The sequence below is a fragment of the Orbicella franksi genome, chromosome 13 (genome assembly GCF_964199315.1).
Source record: "Orbicella franksi chromosome 13, jaOrbFran1.1, whole genome shotgun sequence".
Taxonomy (NCBI): Eukaryota; Metazoa; Cnidaria; class Anthozoa; order Scleractinia; family Merulinidae; genus Orbicella; species Orbicella franksi.
In genome coordinates, this window is record NC_138157.1 from 13,511,021 (window position 1) to 13,530,041 (window position 19,021).

At 40.0% G+C, this 19,021-nt stretch overlaps 2 protein-coding genes across 3 annotated transcripts in view; both read left to right on the forward strand.

Annotated features, from left to right (window-relative positions):
• Window positions 1–19,021, forward strand: part of LOC145466732 (histamine H2 receptor-like) — a 115,138-nt gene that overhangs the window by 15,939 nt on the left and 80,178 nt on the right. The window lies entirely within an intron of this gene.
• Window positions 3,459–4,642, forward strand: LOC145466736 (histamine H2 receptor-like). The gene has a single exon (XM_081450445.1). The coding sequence runs from the start codon at window positions 3,459–3,461 to the stop codon at window positions 4,560–4,562; it is 1,104 nt and encodes a 367-aa protein (XP_081306571.1). The 3' UTR covers window positions 4,563–4,642.

The window sequence follows — 19,021 nt, forward strand, 5'->3', positions numbered from 1 at the left end:
TAATATGGCTTTTTCAGTCTAATGAATTCACTCCTTTTAATGGCGCAAACTGTGTATCCGTGTATATTAAAAGCAACATTACCAATTTAAGTGAATAATATCTATTTTTGGAAAGACTATAGTGTGGTAAGTTGTTTTCGCACGCAACAAGCTGCAACAATTATCAACTCGCTCCCTATTGCCATCAATCTGGTCGCCAGCTGTAGCTTAAAAATTGATGCCTGCTGCAAATTTGGACGATTTAATCAAAACATTTGTTCCATTTCTCGTTCTTTGACTAACAATGCTATAAAGTAATACTAGTGTTTGCGTTAATGGAAGATATCGGAGAATCGCAAGAAAAGCCGATTACTTCGTTACCATTTGTGAGCTGAGGCCAGTTGGTAAATTATTTTAAATGTTGTGCTGTATCGTATTGGATCATTCTCTTTCATAAGAGTAACGACAAGTTCCGGTTTTCGACCAAGCCTCAAGAACCAGCGTATTTCAAACGAAGGAGTTAAATACCTGTACAGTTTAACCCGGGTGTTTAGTAACCTCGGATGAGAGCTACTGTTGACATAACATTTTAACACACGTGAAGGAAAAATAAATATAAAGATTGCATCCCGACAACGGCTAATTATGTAGTGTCTAGTGACGTTTTTCAGTATAGAACTGAATTGGAAAGATTCTATTCGTATTGTAGAAGTAAGCAAATCTCTGGCCTAAATTGTGAAGTTGTGCAAAATTGGAGAAATGAAGCAAAATGAAAACCACCAAAATAATCGACGGAAAGTTTTAACCGAACACTTGGTACAAGTATCCCCAAGAAGAAGAAGAAGAAGACTGAGTTTCGTGGACATCACTTCGTTTTTTTTTTTGTTTGTTTTTTTGTTTTTTTTTTTAACTTTTTGGTTTGGAGCTCTGCTTTATTTATTCTCAGCTTGGTAATGAAAACCACAGGCTACTCCTCTTCGCTATTTGCGGGTAAATTTACGAACACGGAAGCCCTTCCTGCGGAGATACATTCTGTAAACTTAATCTGCCGTTAACATATCCGCCTTCAGTCGTCATGAAGATAACTATAATTGCACATTTTTATTTCGAGCCGGCGTAGATACTTTAGCGAGCATTAGATTTTATTTCAGCAAACATTGAATCAAAATCGAATTGGTTGTCTATGTTAACTTGACTCCTCCCTGACTCTGTGCCTTGTTGTCGAAGCTGAACTAAGACTCCTCAGGAACTAAAACAACTAAGCACGATCTGTTACAAGTTGTTGACACTTATCAACTGTCGCAAAGGAATTTTCAAAGGTATTTCAATCAGTTCAGTTGAAATTGATAGTGTCCTCTTATTAAAGCAAGCGAGTTATCACGCATGCTGAGCTGAGAAGGTCAGAGCAACACTTCATATGCATCTCGGTAATTTCTTTGTCAGAACGCTTTAGTCTCGTACTTGTGAGGTTCGGGCCGTCGTTACGCTTAACTCGTATCAGCGTTAGACAGTCAACTTCGCGGCCAGCCTTTCGACACCTTACTTCTGAGCCGCGCAATCCATTACGTCCCGATGACTTTTATTCAGCTGTAGCATGAACTTCACTTCTCAGGTAGCTTTAAATGCATTTTTATCTCCACTGAAACTAAATTGTAGTCTGGTGAAAACATCTGGTGAAAACATCTTTATGAGTGGATGAATGAATATCATATGTCATCAGATGGAATAAATAAATAAATATCTTCTGGGTAACTGCAGCCGGCCAATGACTGAGTTGCCAGTAATCGGATACCCGTGTTTGCGCAAAGAACTCTGGGATCGTCAGGGGGCAAACATTGCAAGTCGCTAGAAGGAAATGTATGGCGAAAAGTTGTTTCGACGCCCAAAAACACGGTTTTGGGGAGAGATCAACGCTTTTTCGCCGTTGTTTTATCGCGAATGGATTTTGGCAATGTGGATACATGGAAAATGTAAGTTTTTGTTTGAATAACCGTGAAATAAGTGATAAATTTACCGATAAGCTCCCTTTTGCTTGCGTGAGGTTTATTGTGAAATACATTGAAGAGCATATTGAAAATTTCAATACACGCCTGATCTCGAGAGGCTACCCGGAGCAAATGGTAGAAAAGACCCTCCGAGAAGTTAAATATAAAGACAGAAAAGAAGCTCTAAAACAGAAATCGAAAATTGCAGAAGGAACTACTACCCTTTGTGTCGGGCAATTTCACTCAACCGTCAATACCAAACTTTGGAAAGCATAATCACGCACAAATGGCACTTTTGAATACAAATACTCAGAGATATATTCAAGGAGCCACCCTTGATCTGTTATAGAAAAGGAAAATCGCTGAAATACGTGCTTCTAAAAGCAAAACAAAGGCTTTGAGCAACACAGTAGCCACACAGCATGAGTCGCGCGGACTCATTTGTCATTAAATCAACCCCAGACAGTACAATGATCGCCACCGGGCTTATTTCCAGTATTATTTGTATGACTGAGCTTTCAAATAAGCCAGAAGTAACCTGTACACAACTTTAAAGGCTTTACTGGGTTATTTCCTCTCGATTTATACCTAATTAATTTTGTAATATTTTCAGACCATTATTTCACAATAAACCTCACGCAAGCAACGGAGTTTATCGGTAGATTTTGTCACATATTTCACGGTTATTCAAACAAAAACTTACATATTCCACATATCAGCATTGCCCAAATCCATTCGCGATAAAAACGACGGCGAAAAAGCGTTGATCTCTCTCAAAAATCGTTTTCTTGTACCTCAAAACAACTTTCCGCCATACATTTCCTTCTAGCTACTGACAATGTTTGCCCCCTGACGATCTCACAGTTCTTCGCGCAAACACGGGTATCCGATTACTGGCAACTCATTCATTGATATATCGTATATGGAAATGCAAAAGTCCAAGGTCGTAAGACACCCAGAAAAAATAACAAAAACAACGAGCGGAAACGGATTTGCTTTTAATCATTTCTTAAGTTCGTACTTTTGTAATGCTCATTTCATAATATTGATGTCACTTTTAGCCTTCTTTTCAACCATAAATTTTGACAAATGTCGGCATGCAGTTCAAAGAGAACCCCATTAACTTAGTTTGAAAACATTTTTCACCAGTGCCCTCTTCAGCGAATTGTGTATTAAGTTGTCAAGTATCCAGTTCTTCCCTATTGATTATTGTAGCTGCTATTTATGTTTTAGGTTATCAGCAACACGAACAGCGTAAGGCCTTGAGATATAGTTTAATAACTGGAAGAAAGGCAAATTAACTAAGTACCGTACTTGATCAACATGTCATCTTTATAATTACTACCTTTTCTTGGAGTAGAAAAGCTAGCACTTTTGGGCAACCGAAGTCCACAGTTCTTCATGGGTCTCATCGAGCCCGTGGAATTGAGTTTTAACTGTATTTTGGTATTTTAAAACCACTCAATCGCCACTTCTACTTTTGTTTTTATCAGAATGCAGATGTCGAACAGCACAGACAGTCCACTGCCTGATCTTTCACCAGACACCGAATACTCAGGAACACCAAGAACTCCTCTAGTAGTTATTCTGGCATGTCTTTCATTTGGCACGGTCCTTGGTAACAGCATAGTATGCTTCGCAATCTATAACCATCCAGCTTTGCGTCATGTAACCTACATGTCAATCTTCAGCCTGGCAATCGCTGACTCTTTGGCAGGCCTGGTGGCCATGCCGAGCTATATCTTTAAAAAATTCACATGGGAAGAACCAATGCAGACGATCGTGTGCGACATTTTTCGCTCTTCCTACTTTCTCACGGGTTACGCTTCCATTCTGAGTTTGTCTGTCATCAGTTTAGAGCGCCTGATCGCCATCAGAAATCCGCTGAACCATGTTACTATTGTCACTCGTCGTCGTGTTGCCCTGGCGCTACTGTTCGCCTGGATAGACGCCCTGTTTGTTTCTTCCCTTCCTTTTGTCCCATGGGAATCAAACGAACCTTATAAGGAGTGCAACTACAGCCCGACCCACTGGTGGAGCATCATGGTTATCATATCCAACGTCGTAGTTCCATTTCTTGTGATCGTGATCTGCTACACCCACATGTACATTACGGCTCAGTCGCACATTAAGAAGATATCAAGTAATAAGAGAAACATATCGCACAACAGAGAGCATTCCCGCAAAGATTATAAGGAGCGCCGAGCAAATATCACCATCATGATTGTGATTGGCGTCTTTGTGGCCTGTTGGTTTCCATCTTGCTTTTATTATTTCTTACAAAAAACATGTCCGCAATGTTTCTCAGAATCGTTCCGTTCGAAGCAAAGCCTTGTCAATGCTTTGGTAAAGATTCTGACTTTTACATCGTCCTTTGTGAATCCATTAATTTATTGCTGGAGAAGTCGTGAGTTTAGAAGCGTTTTCCTGAAAATTTGCATTCGCAAGAAGCGAAGCTTTTTTGACTCATTCTCCATTTATTTCAACAGTTACATTTCACGATGGGGCAACGATGATCAAACGAGGTTGCAATGTTCTACGACACAAGAAAATGTGAACATTATCAAAACTAGTGACAGCAAAGACAGCATTGTTTAGAAATAGTGAAGTCAATAGAATGATAAATACTAAAAAGCGGAGCAGGATCATTCTTCTATTAAATCTTAACCTCGGATAATGTATTTATAGGTTTTTGATCAATTCAATGAATATCGGTTACCAGCCATCATACCTGTGCCTAAGTGTTTGACCGTATATGGAAAACAAGTGCGGCATGGGCAGCTTAGTTAAAGGCCTTTCACCTGAAATGAAAGTTCAGTCGGGAAAGATGGCTCAAAAGAGCACATTTGGAAAGCGTTCTTAAGCAAAAATACTATACAGGGAATAATAGGCCATTACATCCCGGAAACCACAAAAAATGTTACATTGTCACAATAAACTCAACTACCAAGAGTTTTATAGAAACATTTCATGGAAATGCTTGTACATTTTTAAACGTACAACAAATGGGAAGAAGCCAACATTAGCGTGCCAAAATTTTACGGGAAGATCCAAAACGACACAAAATCAGTGTATTGGTGAAAACAGATTGACCGTCGCAAAAACAGCTAAAACCCTTGAAGTGCCAGTAACCCCAATTTTTATTTCTTTCGATAAAATCTACTAGTTTCCCTGATTACTTCGGGGAAAAAATTACCTCGATTGATAAAATCCCTGCGTTTCTACAGGCGTTTGGACATGTAATTTCTATGTTCACGACCAGGCAAAGTGGAATCTTGGTGGGGTTACTAGTGACGTCACTTCGGGAACCGGTCTAAAACACTCCAGAGACTTTGAGGACTGAACTTCGAGGGCTGTGAAAACATTTTTGGGTTATTTTTGATTACTTTTTATCAAAACTGGACAAGGTTTTAAAGTGAAAGAACTGTATCATCTAGCATTACAATTCGGAGGCTAGCTACAATTTGGACGGCTGCGATGTTTATATATATTTTTTCCATTTCCATTTCGAAGTGCGGGTCGCCAGTCGAGATCGCAGTAATTTATGCCAGGATCGACAATTTGCTGGTTCATTTGGGTTATAAAGGTACAAATAATGGCTGAGGAGTTAACTTACAGTTCTAAAAGAGTTATAAAGATTTCAATGAACACGAAGAGTTGGTAATTCGACTTCACGGAACGTGCAGATTTCAGTGTCGAAACATTTTTAGATTCAAACATTACCCCGAAATAAATGCGACGCAGTCGAATTCCACCCCTGCCTACTTCTCCAGGTCAAGATGTAAAATATGGTGGCCCAGCATTCTCATAGGAAAATCACATTAATATACATAATATTTGTCAGTAGACTAGATGACATAAAATAAAAATAGCAAAGAAGTAAAAACGCATCAAATGTTTTCCGTCCACACCTTGCCGGAGGAACTTAAAAAACGTAGCAATAACAGGTCATTTTGGATTTGTGTTTGAGGAAACCTCGGTCAGGGAAATCACATGATTATCGTGACGTCATCGTTTTCGAAAAGCTCGGCCGTTTTTAAAATGTTCTCCGCTCACACGAAAATGAAAAGCTGACGTTTTCAAATTCCATCGGTTTGAAGAGCTTTTTCGAAAAGCTCCGTTTTGGTAACGGATTAGTGTGAACGGTGGGCCTAACCGTTCAAATTCCGGTGTAGTGTGGACGAGGCCTTGTTTTGATTTACTAAACGATGTAATCCCTGATTGAATTAAATTCGCTTTGTTTCGCAAAATTTCATAATTCAGGCTCTGTGTCAATGCTAAGTTCTGTTTTTTTATTTTTAATTTACTGTCAATGAACTCAGACCGCAGGCGATTAACTAGCTGACCATTCTTTCTAGTCCGAAGGATAAGCGTAAAACTGTTCAAAGTGGTGATACAAGTACTAAATTTCATACACTTAATTGTCTTCAGGTAGGCAATGATATAAGATAAGGATCCACGAAGGAACCTAACCTGTTCGCTTTTTATGGGCCGTTGAAAAGTTCCCATATGTTTTATATAAGCCACAGGGAACCCAAATCGTCAAAAAGCTATTTAAGTGACTGTGTGCTAGGGTGTTTTGGAGGTAACATCTTTATAGCATAACCCCACAAAAAGCTCTATGTAATTAAACGTTTTCAATCTTCAAAATGTTACTTATTCAAAAAAAGAAATGACAGTAATTGTCCTGTGGCGTTTTGGAGGTAGCTGTGTTTTATCATTTTCACTCTTGATAGCAATTGCCATTGCAGGTGCACAGCGCAGTGCAGAGCAAGTTTGCCTTAGTGCACTTGCACAGTCCCCGACATGCACTCTTGTAACAACATTTGATGAGCTCGTTACAAGCTTTAGATGCTTCAGGTAGGGTAGACCAGGTCGGTATCCAGCCATCCGAAGATAGATGCCATCCCCAGTCTGCTGCACTTGGAAGTTCTTGGATAGGATCTAGTATTCGCCCCCAGACATGACCGGCTTGAAATTCTGCCCTCTTGACATGTTGTTCCAGGGCCGCTTGCGTTGGTGGAATTCTTTCTATGCTCCTGGTGCCTTGAGAAAACATGGACTGTCGTGCATGGTTGACATCCTGATGGAGGCTCGTTCGGCTATACATTATAACCACGAAGCGTTCCAGCACTCGAAATTGCTGCTCGGAGAGCATTGCCTGTGGCAATGATAGAGCAAAAAAAACTTCAGTCGCCTCAGGATAGCACTTCCATGCTTGAAATGCGGTCGTCTTACCCTTTCCAGAAAAATATGACACCGTATCACATCCGGTAAGTGCATGGAAGAACGGTAGCCCTTCACATTGCTGTATGGTAAGAGAGCCGGCTATCTTGTGGATTGGGACGTAGCGCAACTGCTTGCCAACGCCAAAGGCAACCCACAGCTCCTCTACTTTCAACCTCTTTGCAAATGCGATTGCCAAGATAACTACGTCTGTATCAACAGTTCGTATGAGGATCTTCTTCATACCATTCACAGAGGCATGCCTGGCATGGACGAAGATACGGGTATCTGCCTCCTCATGGTTACAAGGTGCCAGGCCCGCCTTGTCTATCGTAGTGGAACTGATTACGTCCTCATCAGCCGTGCTTATTACTTCCACATCGGAAATTGGGAGGGATTGAACGCCTGCTGCGAGATGCTTGAATAATTCCTTCTTGTTGTCATCATTCGAAGAGGGGTAAGAGTGACGTTATAGCAGTAGGTGAGAGAACTGCGGTTTGCAAGGAGGCAAAGTGAGCCGACCACGACCGATGTTCTTTCTCCTCCAGCTTTTCCTTCTCTAGTAGCTCGTTGACCTTGTTGAGCCACTGGTACTCGCATTTCATGTTTTCAGTGACGACATCTGACTGCAGTTTGTTAGCAGTACACCCTACTGGAACAAAATAATCTTTCCTCAGTTCTGTCTCCATATAAGGCGAATACCAGTGTAGGCCTCTGGTAGGTTTGACACAGTTTTTCTCTTTGGTAGCTCAGCATTTATTAGAACTCGATTTTTGTCTATGCCGTCAAAGGCAATGGTAGGGTGCTTGGTGAGAGAAATCGTTTTTCGTGAAATGAGTCTTTAGCTGTACGTGAGTTTGGGTTGTGGTCAATGTTGTCCACACTACCAGTTGTAAACAGTGACTTTTTCAGCTTTGAGGGACACACTACGCCATCAGCTTCAAATTGCGCACAGACGCTGTTTCCTAGTTCTGCTGAAATTTGCATCACTCTGTCGTAAGAAATGGATAGTCCTAATCGGTAGAGCTTATCTGCTAAAAGTTTCTTCCTGGTTTCAGCGTGGACCAGTAGTTCCAGATAGACGGGTAATAGAGCTCTCTATTTGGGTCGTGTCTGGTTTCTGTGGCATCAGACTGTGGTTCCCTGTGACGTTTCACGGCATTAAAGATTAACAGCTGGGAAAGCACCACGCCTGCATTCACGCCCATCGTATCTTGCTCACTTTTGTTCATGACACTTGGTCCCTCTGAAATCATGTTCACCAGCGCAAGGAGTAAGTGAGGTACCGCAGACCGCTGACAATCGGTATCAAATGTACCATTAAAGCATGGCTTCTTATCTAATAGCTCTTTCCTCACAAGCATTGCCGCTTTTGCAAGATGCATGGCCTCAGTGTCATAGTCATCAGTTTGGGCAAAGTGTAAAGCGGCACCAATGTCGCCAGAAAATGCCAGCTTTACTTCCTTTCTTTCAGTATATGCGCCAATTAGCAAGCTCTGGTATTTGTGCGAGCAGGCTATCCTTTAACCTTGTACTGTTTACACGGCCTGGAACATGCCCTCCAAGCTGCTCAAGTGAATACGAGTACATTTTTGCCAAATCTGACAACTGGAAAACCATTGGCCTTGGAGCCTCTTCTATATACATAACAAGTTCCGTTAAAGCAATAGCCTCCAAAGAACTTGCGAAGATTCATTATCTCCTTGCTCTTTCAAGGGTCTGATGTTTCTGAGTCGATTATAAAGAGTCGTGAAGCAGGATGGGTGGTAATATGCATCGAGGGTATGCATATCACCAGCTGCCAATTTTGACAACAGCGTATGATCTTGAAGCTTTGTGGCAGCTGCTCTTACGTTGCTATCAACAGCAAATGCTGCTGCTCTACGAAGATTTGTACCTGTTATGACATAAAAATTGCGAAATAGCAAAATTACAACTTTTCGCTTAAATGTATTTTGCTTCGTTTCACAATTTCATCCTCAATTGTTTTTTTTTTCGATTTTACATCCTATCAGAAATAAGTGTTATTCTGAATTTTCTGCACTGTTGCATTAACTCACATTTGTTTACAAATAAGCCTTCTATTAGTGAAGTGTGAACAACCAGAATGTTTAGAATATTCAGTGACTTTTATATGAAGTACAACCCAGTTTTTATTATTCTTTGACAATATATTTACGTGCAAAATGTCTTTGGGTAAGAAATGTACAAAAGAATGAAAATCTCAGCTTACAACGAACATTCCACGCATATCATACATGTAAGTTGTCACTGATTTACTGCTGTGTTACCCAGGGCAGATTTAAATATAGTTATCTTGAGTTTCCTACCCGCTTCCTCGCAAAAAAGCATCGCTTTCTGTCATCTCTGGTCGAAGACCTGGCTGTTGTTCCAAGAGAGGCATGTCTAGTTTTGATCGGAATCGGTTGTGTAGAAGTCTCCTCATCAGAGTCGTCCTCACTGACCTCAGCATGCTTCCTCTGCTGAGCTCTGGTCAGCTTTGCACTGCTACATGTATTGAAACATGATTTGTACCACGATGCTTGGTGAGATCTGAGTGTTTTTTCAATTCCCCCTCCTTGGTCTAGGAGGGACAAGGGCACTTGAATCGGCAGTTGGCCAAACTCTTCGAACTTTGGTAGATTATTGGCTAAACTTTTGTATCCTGATCCACGATCTTTTCTTTTATCATTACCCGGAGAAACTGGCTTTTCATTTGTATTCTCCAGTTGGCATAAAGCACACAAATCCCAGTTAATACAATACCGAGTACGATGCATCTCCTGATAGTTATTCCAACTTAAAACAGCTTGTTTGTACATGGGAAAAATCAGTCAGGCGTTCCCTACTCGAACCCAGGAAGAACCCAGGAACCAATGAGTCAGGCGTTCATTGCTCACAGCGATTTTTGTTTTCAAATAAAACACTTAAGGTCATTCCCCAGTATTGCATTGCGCATCCCTACTGCGCATAATTTCACGCGTGATTAGCGCGCGCGCATTAAAAAATGGCGGTCTTTTCTTTACGGCTGGACCTCGTCATAGAGGTAAATCGTCATTTTCTCGCAAACGAGTATGGTGACCTATCATTTTTTTCTGTTGTTTTGAATTGAGTAATAAATTTCTCTGTGTAAAATAAATATGGACCAATTCTCAGTGCAGAACAAAAAACAATCGTCAGAAACGTGAACTTAGCAAGCAATCGTGGCTACAATCATGGTGCTATTATAACGATTTATTGGGTATAGACAAGGTGCTGTTACTCCTAAACGAACATGGGGACCCCTCATTTTTATTTCAAAATTTAGGTTCCTATAATATAAACAATCAATAGGCAAAGTTTCACAAAAATCTCAGTGCAGGTTCTATTTCAGTGGAATGACCTTAAACTTTACTAAAAGGTGACTGTTTGAGTTTTATTAAACTACGTATGATTGTCACAATTATCGTAGGTAGGGCATTTTGCGCATAATTTCATTACGTTTAGTGCATAAACAAGACTAGCTATGAGCCTGCTGTACAAAACCGCTGACCGCCTGCAAAAATCGTCATAAAACATATACTTATGATTAGGATCCAGATGGGAGCTTCATGATATTCGAATCTACAAGCTAAAAGGCGCTGATTCTGAAAATTTCACACTTGTATCACTTACTTGAACAATACCGCTATTTTTTGTTGCTAATCTTCCGGACTATTCTAGGTGTTTGTTTACAGACCAGCATGCTGTAGTTAATGTCCCTGTTCCGTGAGCGTTATTATAGCCCATTATTATTATCGCACATATATCAATCACTAAAAAAAACACACACACATCATTTGGCGTAATGTGAGGGGACACAACCTTGCGGTTGGCATGGGAAGCGACTTTGATTTGCGTGACCTTTAAAAGCTTCACTTGTCACCAGCACTACCGCACTGAAAACAGACAAGAGCAACGGCAGGTCAATTTGATCACAATGTAACAATAGCACGTAGGCTGACCTTTCAAACCTTACTTATCACCAGCACTACCCCCGCACTGCCAGACCGCCAACCCCGAAGGAGGTGACCCCCAGGTTTACTGACAAACAGAACATCCTCCGCACAGAGAGAGAGGATGGAAATTTTCTTCACTTTTGATCAAAGCTTACTGAGTACAGCACGCTACCGAGTGGAAGTCCTTTTACACTGCATAATGGTGCTTTTGTAGCTAGACATGACTATGGGTGTAACCAATAGCAAGAGGCCATGATGCAGATAATATTGTGATAAGACTAGACAATCTTTCCCAACACTTGACACAATAAAATAAAGCATTCAAGGATCTCACTCGATCTCTGCCGGTGCCAAACATAATTTGACGTCGTTAAATGTAATAACTAACCGTTTCCGAGGTTTGCACGTCATGCCCCATTAACTGCGCTTCACTGCTTACGCCGTAGGGCTTTCTTAATGTCCCTGTTCCGTAAGAGTTCACTTTTGTGTGTTATTATAGCCCATTATTATCATCCCACATTTAAGAAATAGAAAACATGTACCGTGTGTCTATCGAGTTATAGAAACACGAGTGGAAGTTTGGGAGAACGAGAAATGCTATGGGAACACGAGCCGCAGGCAATCAGCGTGCGTATTTTGTTAGGACTGTTTTCTAAATATCAATAAATAAAGAAAGCCACTCATCATTTGGCGTAATGTGGGGGGACACAACCTTGCGGTTGGCATAGGAAGCGACTTTGATTTGCGTGACCTTTAAAAACCTCACTTGTCATTAGCACTACCGCACTGGACACGGACAAGAGCAACGGCAGGTCAACTTGATCACAATATAACAATAGCATGTAGGCTGACCTTTCAAGCCTCACTTATCACCAGCACTAACCCGCACTGGAAACGGATAAGGGTATTGGCAGGTCAAATTTGAATGCCTGACCTTGAACCGGCTCACTTATCTCCCCGGCAGCACCGGATCGGACAAGATTATTGGCAGGTGCACAAATGAAAGGGGGAAAACACTGCCCAAAGTTTGGGGGAAGTCGCTACCCAAAGACTTGACCGCCGCAGATATATGCAAGTCATATATCCCCCCAAGCACAAAACATCATATCTACATAATAATCCCCTTTTCAGTACAATGGGGAAATTATTCTTTCCGAGTTCCAGAACCTCCTTAAATCAGTTCTATCACCAATATGTGTCGTACCATGTGCGACAATTAGCACCAGAGTGATCTAGACCAGTCCAATAACTGGAACTTGTATTTGATAAAACCACCAATTTCAGCTTAATGATATTGCTCTATTTTGAATATAATCCTTTCTATCGGCCTATGAGTTGCTGTAGAGTAGAAGTAACCATGTATATATCGATAATTGATATGTTCATAGAGGAGATCTACCCTCGAAGAAAAAATGGCTAGGGATAATTTAAAAGCAAGAATAACCCCAATAATATATTGGCAACGATTGACGTGTGGCTGCCCGATACGAAAACCCTACAAACCCTTTGGGAGAAAATAGGGAACGTACTCTTCGTCGAAGGCCTGAGCGCAATACCCCTGCAGATGGGGCCAGTCATATACCGGATTGATGCAAAACATAAGTGTATGTGTGTCCATTGACCACAGTCCACCAGAAGGTGGTTGGCATGCGTGCAATTGTCCATAAGTTCATGAAAGCCAACTGCACTGCTGCTTAGGTCCACCAAGATGTGGTACAGGTTATCCAACAGCTGGTGGCGATTGGCGAACTTCTCCGAAATAGCTCACATGTGCAAACAGGAAAAAAAAATAAACGAAGGATTACAGAGGAAGGGAAAGGTACTTGTAATGAGCTACTGATCTACTGGAGCTGAACGTGTTGACAATGGCACTGCACTGAAGAGAACAAAATTGGACAAATTTGAAATAGTGCCTAATGGCAATATAATTTTATAGCCTAATGTGCCACGAAGACGATTGAGTGAAAATATGCAACGTTATTCAATCTGACACCATTGCAAAACACTGTTGATAGCAAAGGTAAGGCTAAGCTGCCAGGCATGGGACACCATCATTGTGTAGAATTAATGAACGTGAGACACCTTGAAACTGAACAGGGGAAAAACACCCTGCTCCTCTGTGAAACCCTGCCTAAACACATCACTCATTGAAACATATGTTAGCACGTGAAAAACCAAAGTTTGTATGTGGAATTAGATGTAATAAAGCCTGAGGAGCAAATAGCCCAGTGAAAAACTGAAGACAACAGCAACCACCTAGATATAAGCTTAGTAAACGAACAAACAGATGCTCAAATATAGACAGCAAGTGTAATATAATTTGTATAGCCAGAGAGTCAAATAGCACATCATGCAGCTATCAAATGCATCAGGAATGGTTTGGTATAAGAATGACAACTCACTACCTGTGTACCTGGCAGTATTTAAGCAGAAAGAATACATAGGGCAAATTCAGAGATACTGGAAGAGATCTGGGGTTGCAACCGGACGGTAGCATAAAAACAATGATGGCGAATGAACTAGGTGTAACCCTTGGAACTGGCAACTGAAATATATCAGGAAAAAATTTATTCGCCTACACCACGCGTGCAAAATAACAAGCTCTCCTACATGTGCGTTACATCCTAGCCTCCATAACCATAGGGCAAAAAGTTTAGCCTAAGATTCTCTCAAATGGAGCCACATAAACTGAAACACAAGCTATGTTATTATTTCACCAAAGTATTGTGAATTGCCACTCTCAGAGTCAGAGTGCACACTGCTTCCCAAATTGTTGCTTCTTCCTTCCAAAATCAGCATACAAAGGTTGATAATTTGTCGTCAAAAAACCATCGAAGAGAATAATGCCTATTGACATTCGTCATGACTCGAAGGCTATAGAACAGAACAGTTTCTACGCGGAAATTGAGCAACTTGATGTCAACAATCGCGTGATCATGAATTGAACTCGGAAAACAGAACAAGTATGATCTTCGACATGACTATATCCTTCCTTTGCAAAAATTAACGTGACTAATAATAACTTATCTCAAATCATGGAGATATTTTACCGCAAAGAAATGAAACGAGCTAACAAATGGTAGTAGAACGAACGTAGGCACTAATGAAATGAACAGCAAAATTCGATCACTTAAGTTTGACAGACTTCGGAATTTATTGTAATTTGATTCTCTAGATTTTAGTTCTCTGCGTTTATAGTTTTATACGATCAATTATCGTACATTTTTAGGTTTAATTTGTAGAATATACTGGGGCCATAGATGACCTGTAAACTAGCTAATTAGAACATCCCTTATACTTCATGTAAAACCCCTGAAACAGTCGAGGGACACTCCATGAGGGCCCGGTCGATAGAACACGGGAAAACGCAAGGCAAATTTACGGGAAAGTTACGTGTGGGACCACAGAAAATAATGAAAATATGGCCTTACGAACCACCACGCCATGGACTGTAAATCCTTTGACAGGAATCAAGAGGAACCTTCCGTGTACAAAGTTTTGTTGTTGTGGGGGCAAATTGCAGTCAAGTTATTTCTGAATTATGTTACTACGAGCGAGGTACAACAGGCGAAGAAAACATATTAAGAATGGCTGACTGTTAGGATCGAGAGACGCCGGTCAACGTCCCATTTGACAAATCGCTCATATTTTGCCCAAAGATACCCTTAGGTGACCTAATTCTAAAAATCATATTTAAAGGTTCCAGCGAATTTTTATTTTTCAGAAATTAGCGAAAATTTGAAAGCGCGGTCAAAGTACGGTTTTTCGTGTAATAAAATGACCGAAATAAGGTGCGAGGACGAAACGCTGCTTAAGTCTTAAAATAAACTCAATTGACTTCAAACTTTACACAAATGTGGAACAACCACTCTAATTTATTCCTCGCTTTAAACTAATCTCAGATATGTTGATATAGTGGTTTTCCGAACCATTTTAAAAACAGCTATGAAGCGTGTGAAAAATAACGGCAAAATATAGGTCATGTTTAACAGCAAAAAATGCATTTGGTACCTCACTTTCCGATTATTTTACTTTATACCCTTAAAATTTCATTATTAAAGATATACCATGCCAAGTTTCATGCTCGAACTCGCAGTATTTCCCTTTGTGAAAAACGAAAATCTATGTCAATGTGTTGGGCGCAAATAACACAATAATTATACACGAACCAGAGACAAATCAATTTCAATGGCGAAAGTAAAAGGCTGTCATTAATTAGAATCCCGTCAATTCACTGCTATCAGTAGAAACTTAATGTCCACCGCATAAAAACTGTTTTTAAACGTTTTCGAACCATTGCGCGTTAACTTTGTTTAATTAGTTGGTTTGTTTAATTAGTTTTAACTAGTTTGTCATCGCGTGTATTTCCTTAATGTAAACAACAAGTGAATGGTTGTCATAACAAACGCAAGAGATTTCCTGGAACCTGAATGTTTTCGATTCAGCAAAACGCTTTAAGTTCGTTAAGACACAATAATGGGTCAACTTGGAATGCTGTTTACCATCAAGGACGTTAAAGGACTGTAAATTAATCGAGTTGAAATATCTTGAAGCAAATCAAAATCGCGCCCTTATTCTAATTTGGTAAACAGCCTATCTCCGTTCAAGTTCACTGAAGAAGTCGAGAGGTTAATCCGGTAATGTATTACCGGTACAACAACAAAATCAAACCGAGATCATCCAAAGTGTAAGTTTAAAAGTGTAGTGGCAAGTTCCAAATAAATTTCGCCTATATAAATTGGAAACAAGATGTGAAACGGTCTGACCCGAAACAAATAAACAAAATATTAATACGACTAATTTAACCCGAAAATGTTACAGAAAACATACCTAAAAGCCGTCGATTCCCCTCAATACCACTCTGCATTGCCTTAAAGAGCCCAAGCTTTCTGCTGTAAGAATCAGGGGCCTCATGGATCTGCATTTATTATATCGGCAACCATGCTGCGTGGCTGATATTCGAGACTCAGTAAAAGTTGTCACACAACCATACGAGCAACCCAGTCACGCTTTCACTGCTCTTGCGCAAATTTCCAACATTTCGCAATTTACATAAACCGACTACAAGTTTAAAGTAGTGACAGTAGATTGAAATGCGCTTTTTAAAGCTTTCCTATCGAGGAACAATTATTTCTTGTTTCTGAATGGCTCTTAGTTGTAGCTACAGTCGGGGAGGGGGGGAGAGGGTATTCCCGGAAACTTCGGATATCTGTCTGCCGTGGAAGATTAAGTGGTCTCCAGCTCTTAACACCAACACTGAAACACTAGATGATTCTCGAAGTATCACAGGGATCACTAAGCTAAATAATTTTGAGTGTAGCTCCGCTGAGTCAATTACCTGTTGGCGCGCATATTGCATTGACCGTGGACAGGTGGAAAAACAGTTAAACCGGAAAAGCCTATTGCACATTGTAATTTAGCGTTGTCCAACACGCAGTCGGTCTGGTTGTAATGTTAATCGTATTTGAGAGAATCTCAAGTTTTCTTTCGACACATACCGGGGTGACATACTACTAGATGGGCGTGGCCGGGAGCCACGAGTCAAGTCAGTCAATTTGCCATGCTTAACCGAGAAGAGTGACTGCGACCTTAACATCAGTGCCATTATCAACGGGTGTGACCGAGGAAGCGTCTGCTTAGGTTTCCATGGATAGTAACCATGCACGGTAGGGGTGTGTTAGTGTCTTCAAGGCTGCTGCATTCGTGTCTTTTATAGGATGTCTACTTTAGAGAGGCACTTGTCGCTGAAGAAATGTACTCAGCCACCGTGAGTCTCTGAGAACGCCCATATATAAGCACGAGTATGGCTCGGGTTTAAGGGTGAAAAGTGCAGCTCTAAAAACGTAAATCAAATTTGAATCAGTAAACAACTACTGTGTTCCCGTTCACCCCAGCTACACGCATCCTCAAGAACAAATCCCGTTAAACGTTTTGAATAGAGTGACACCTGTCATCAGCGCTTCCTTAAGTTTTGGCTGCTACTATAGCTCTCAATGTATCACATGCTAAAGAACACTCCGGACTCATCACAATGGTAAGATAAATTTCAAATTAAAGATGTTTCACAAGTTGATAATTTACTTTCGAATCATCGTATAGCAACAGGCATCTGTAATATATGCGAAATAAAATGAGATATGAAAAGTTCTCGTTTTTGCATATACTCCCGGCATTACATTATGAAAGACGAGCTGAATCAATAGATATGGTAGGTCCAAGTATGTAACAGATCATGATTTGTTGTAGACCTCGGGTTGGCTTCTTAACAAAACCAAATGTAAACCGTTTATTTTTAAAATGAGTTCTATTGAAATGAAAATAAGCACGTGCGTTTGTCATTATTATAGGGGCTGGCGGGCAAAAACAATAATTATTACTAATAATAATTTAAAAAATATATTGAGCAAACTTCACAGGAATGATTAAACGTGCTTTACAGCATGAAATAAGCAATAAAAACTATTCATTTTGGTTTAAAAAAAAGAACTATAGAAGATGGCACGTTTATTTTTCATTCCAGTTCAGTAAATGTTAACGTTACATTGACAAAACCAGTATACCACGAAACCGAGAAATCATTTGTCCCCTAAGAGTTTCATGTTATGGCATTCGAACAGGAGCTAAATTATAAAATTATTTTAAAAATCTTCGCTCGATATCTTTTCAGCAATTTCATCGATTATAGCGATAGCAGCGAACGTCAAGAATCATCATTTGAACTCTGCTTGAATTTTTTTCAACTTTGGTATAAGCATTATCATTTCGAGGTTTTCTTCAAATTAATTGAAAGGAAATTGTGGGATCACAATAGTGTCTGAAAGGATACCATTCACCTGCTGATAAATATTTTAAAAGAAAGGACTTCGGGCCTGAAAGTGTTTCTTTTTTTTCTTCTCAAGTAACTTTGTATTCTAAAATTTCCAAATATAAAACTGTGATGCCGGCACGGACAGCCTTTATTATAATAAGGACTCTCAGGTGTGTCCCTTTAGTGTAATACAGTCGAACCTCCACTTAAGGCCACCTCTTCACAAGCGAGAAACCATTCATATGAAATGTTTATGCAAATCACATCATGCTCACATGAAACGTTTTAGAATGACGTTATTCAAGGAAAATGGCTAAGTTTCTATTTGCGCAAAACCATAGTGATATGATCGTGTTAGGTAAGATGAATCAGTTTTAAAAACCGTGGATAGTACTAGTTCCCATAAACTGACAGTAAATTCACTAATCCCTGAATATTAACAGGCGTTGAAATACTTTATCTTTTTATATATTGTTAGGTTTTCCTGATTCTAGACAGAATACTTTTTGTGCGGCGCGGGTTTAAAAGTTCAAAATTTTCCAAAGAATATAAGAGCTCATTAGTGATTTTGCCACTCAGAAAAGTTTTTGAAAGACAACTACACCCAGAGAGCTAAAACATTCACCATGTACTTGGTTTCACTAGTTCTTTAACTGTTTGAATTCAGTTCAAAGACCCTGTAATAATCTCCCCTTATTAAATTACTTACATTTTCCGCGCTTAGGCTAGCGCTGACGGAAGTAGCCGGAAATGATATTTCACTTCCTTAGCAAAGCGCGCGAAATAGGCCCTTAAGGTCCAAAATAACTAAGACAAGGAGATTTTAGTTTTCTTGACTTTAAGAATTCGAAATTGTAGAAAAAACTTTCGTCTCTATCAACAATCACGTCAAAGAAACTGAGAGCGAAAATGTAATTGCTAAATAGCAAATAAGTTATCAAAGTCCCAGGTTTGATTGACGTTAAACTTTGAACATCTGTTCTTGGGCCTTTGATATGGAGTGTCAAGAAGAGCGTAATTTCGTTTACAACTTTGTTAGCTACAAA

What these genes read in the sequence shown, in the direction of transcription:
- LOC145466736 (XM_081450445.1), top strand. Translation starts at nt 3,459, where the DNA reads ATGCAGATGTCGAACAGCACAGACAGTCCACTGCCTGATCTTTCACCA.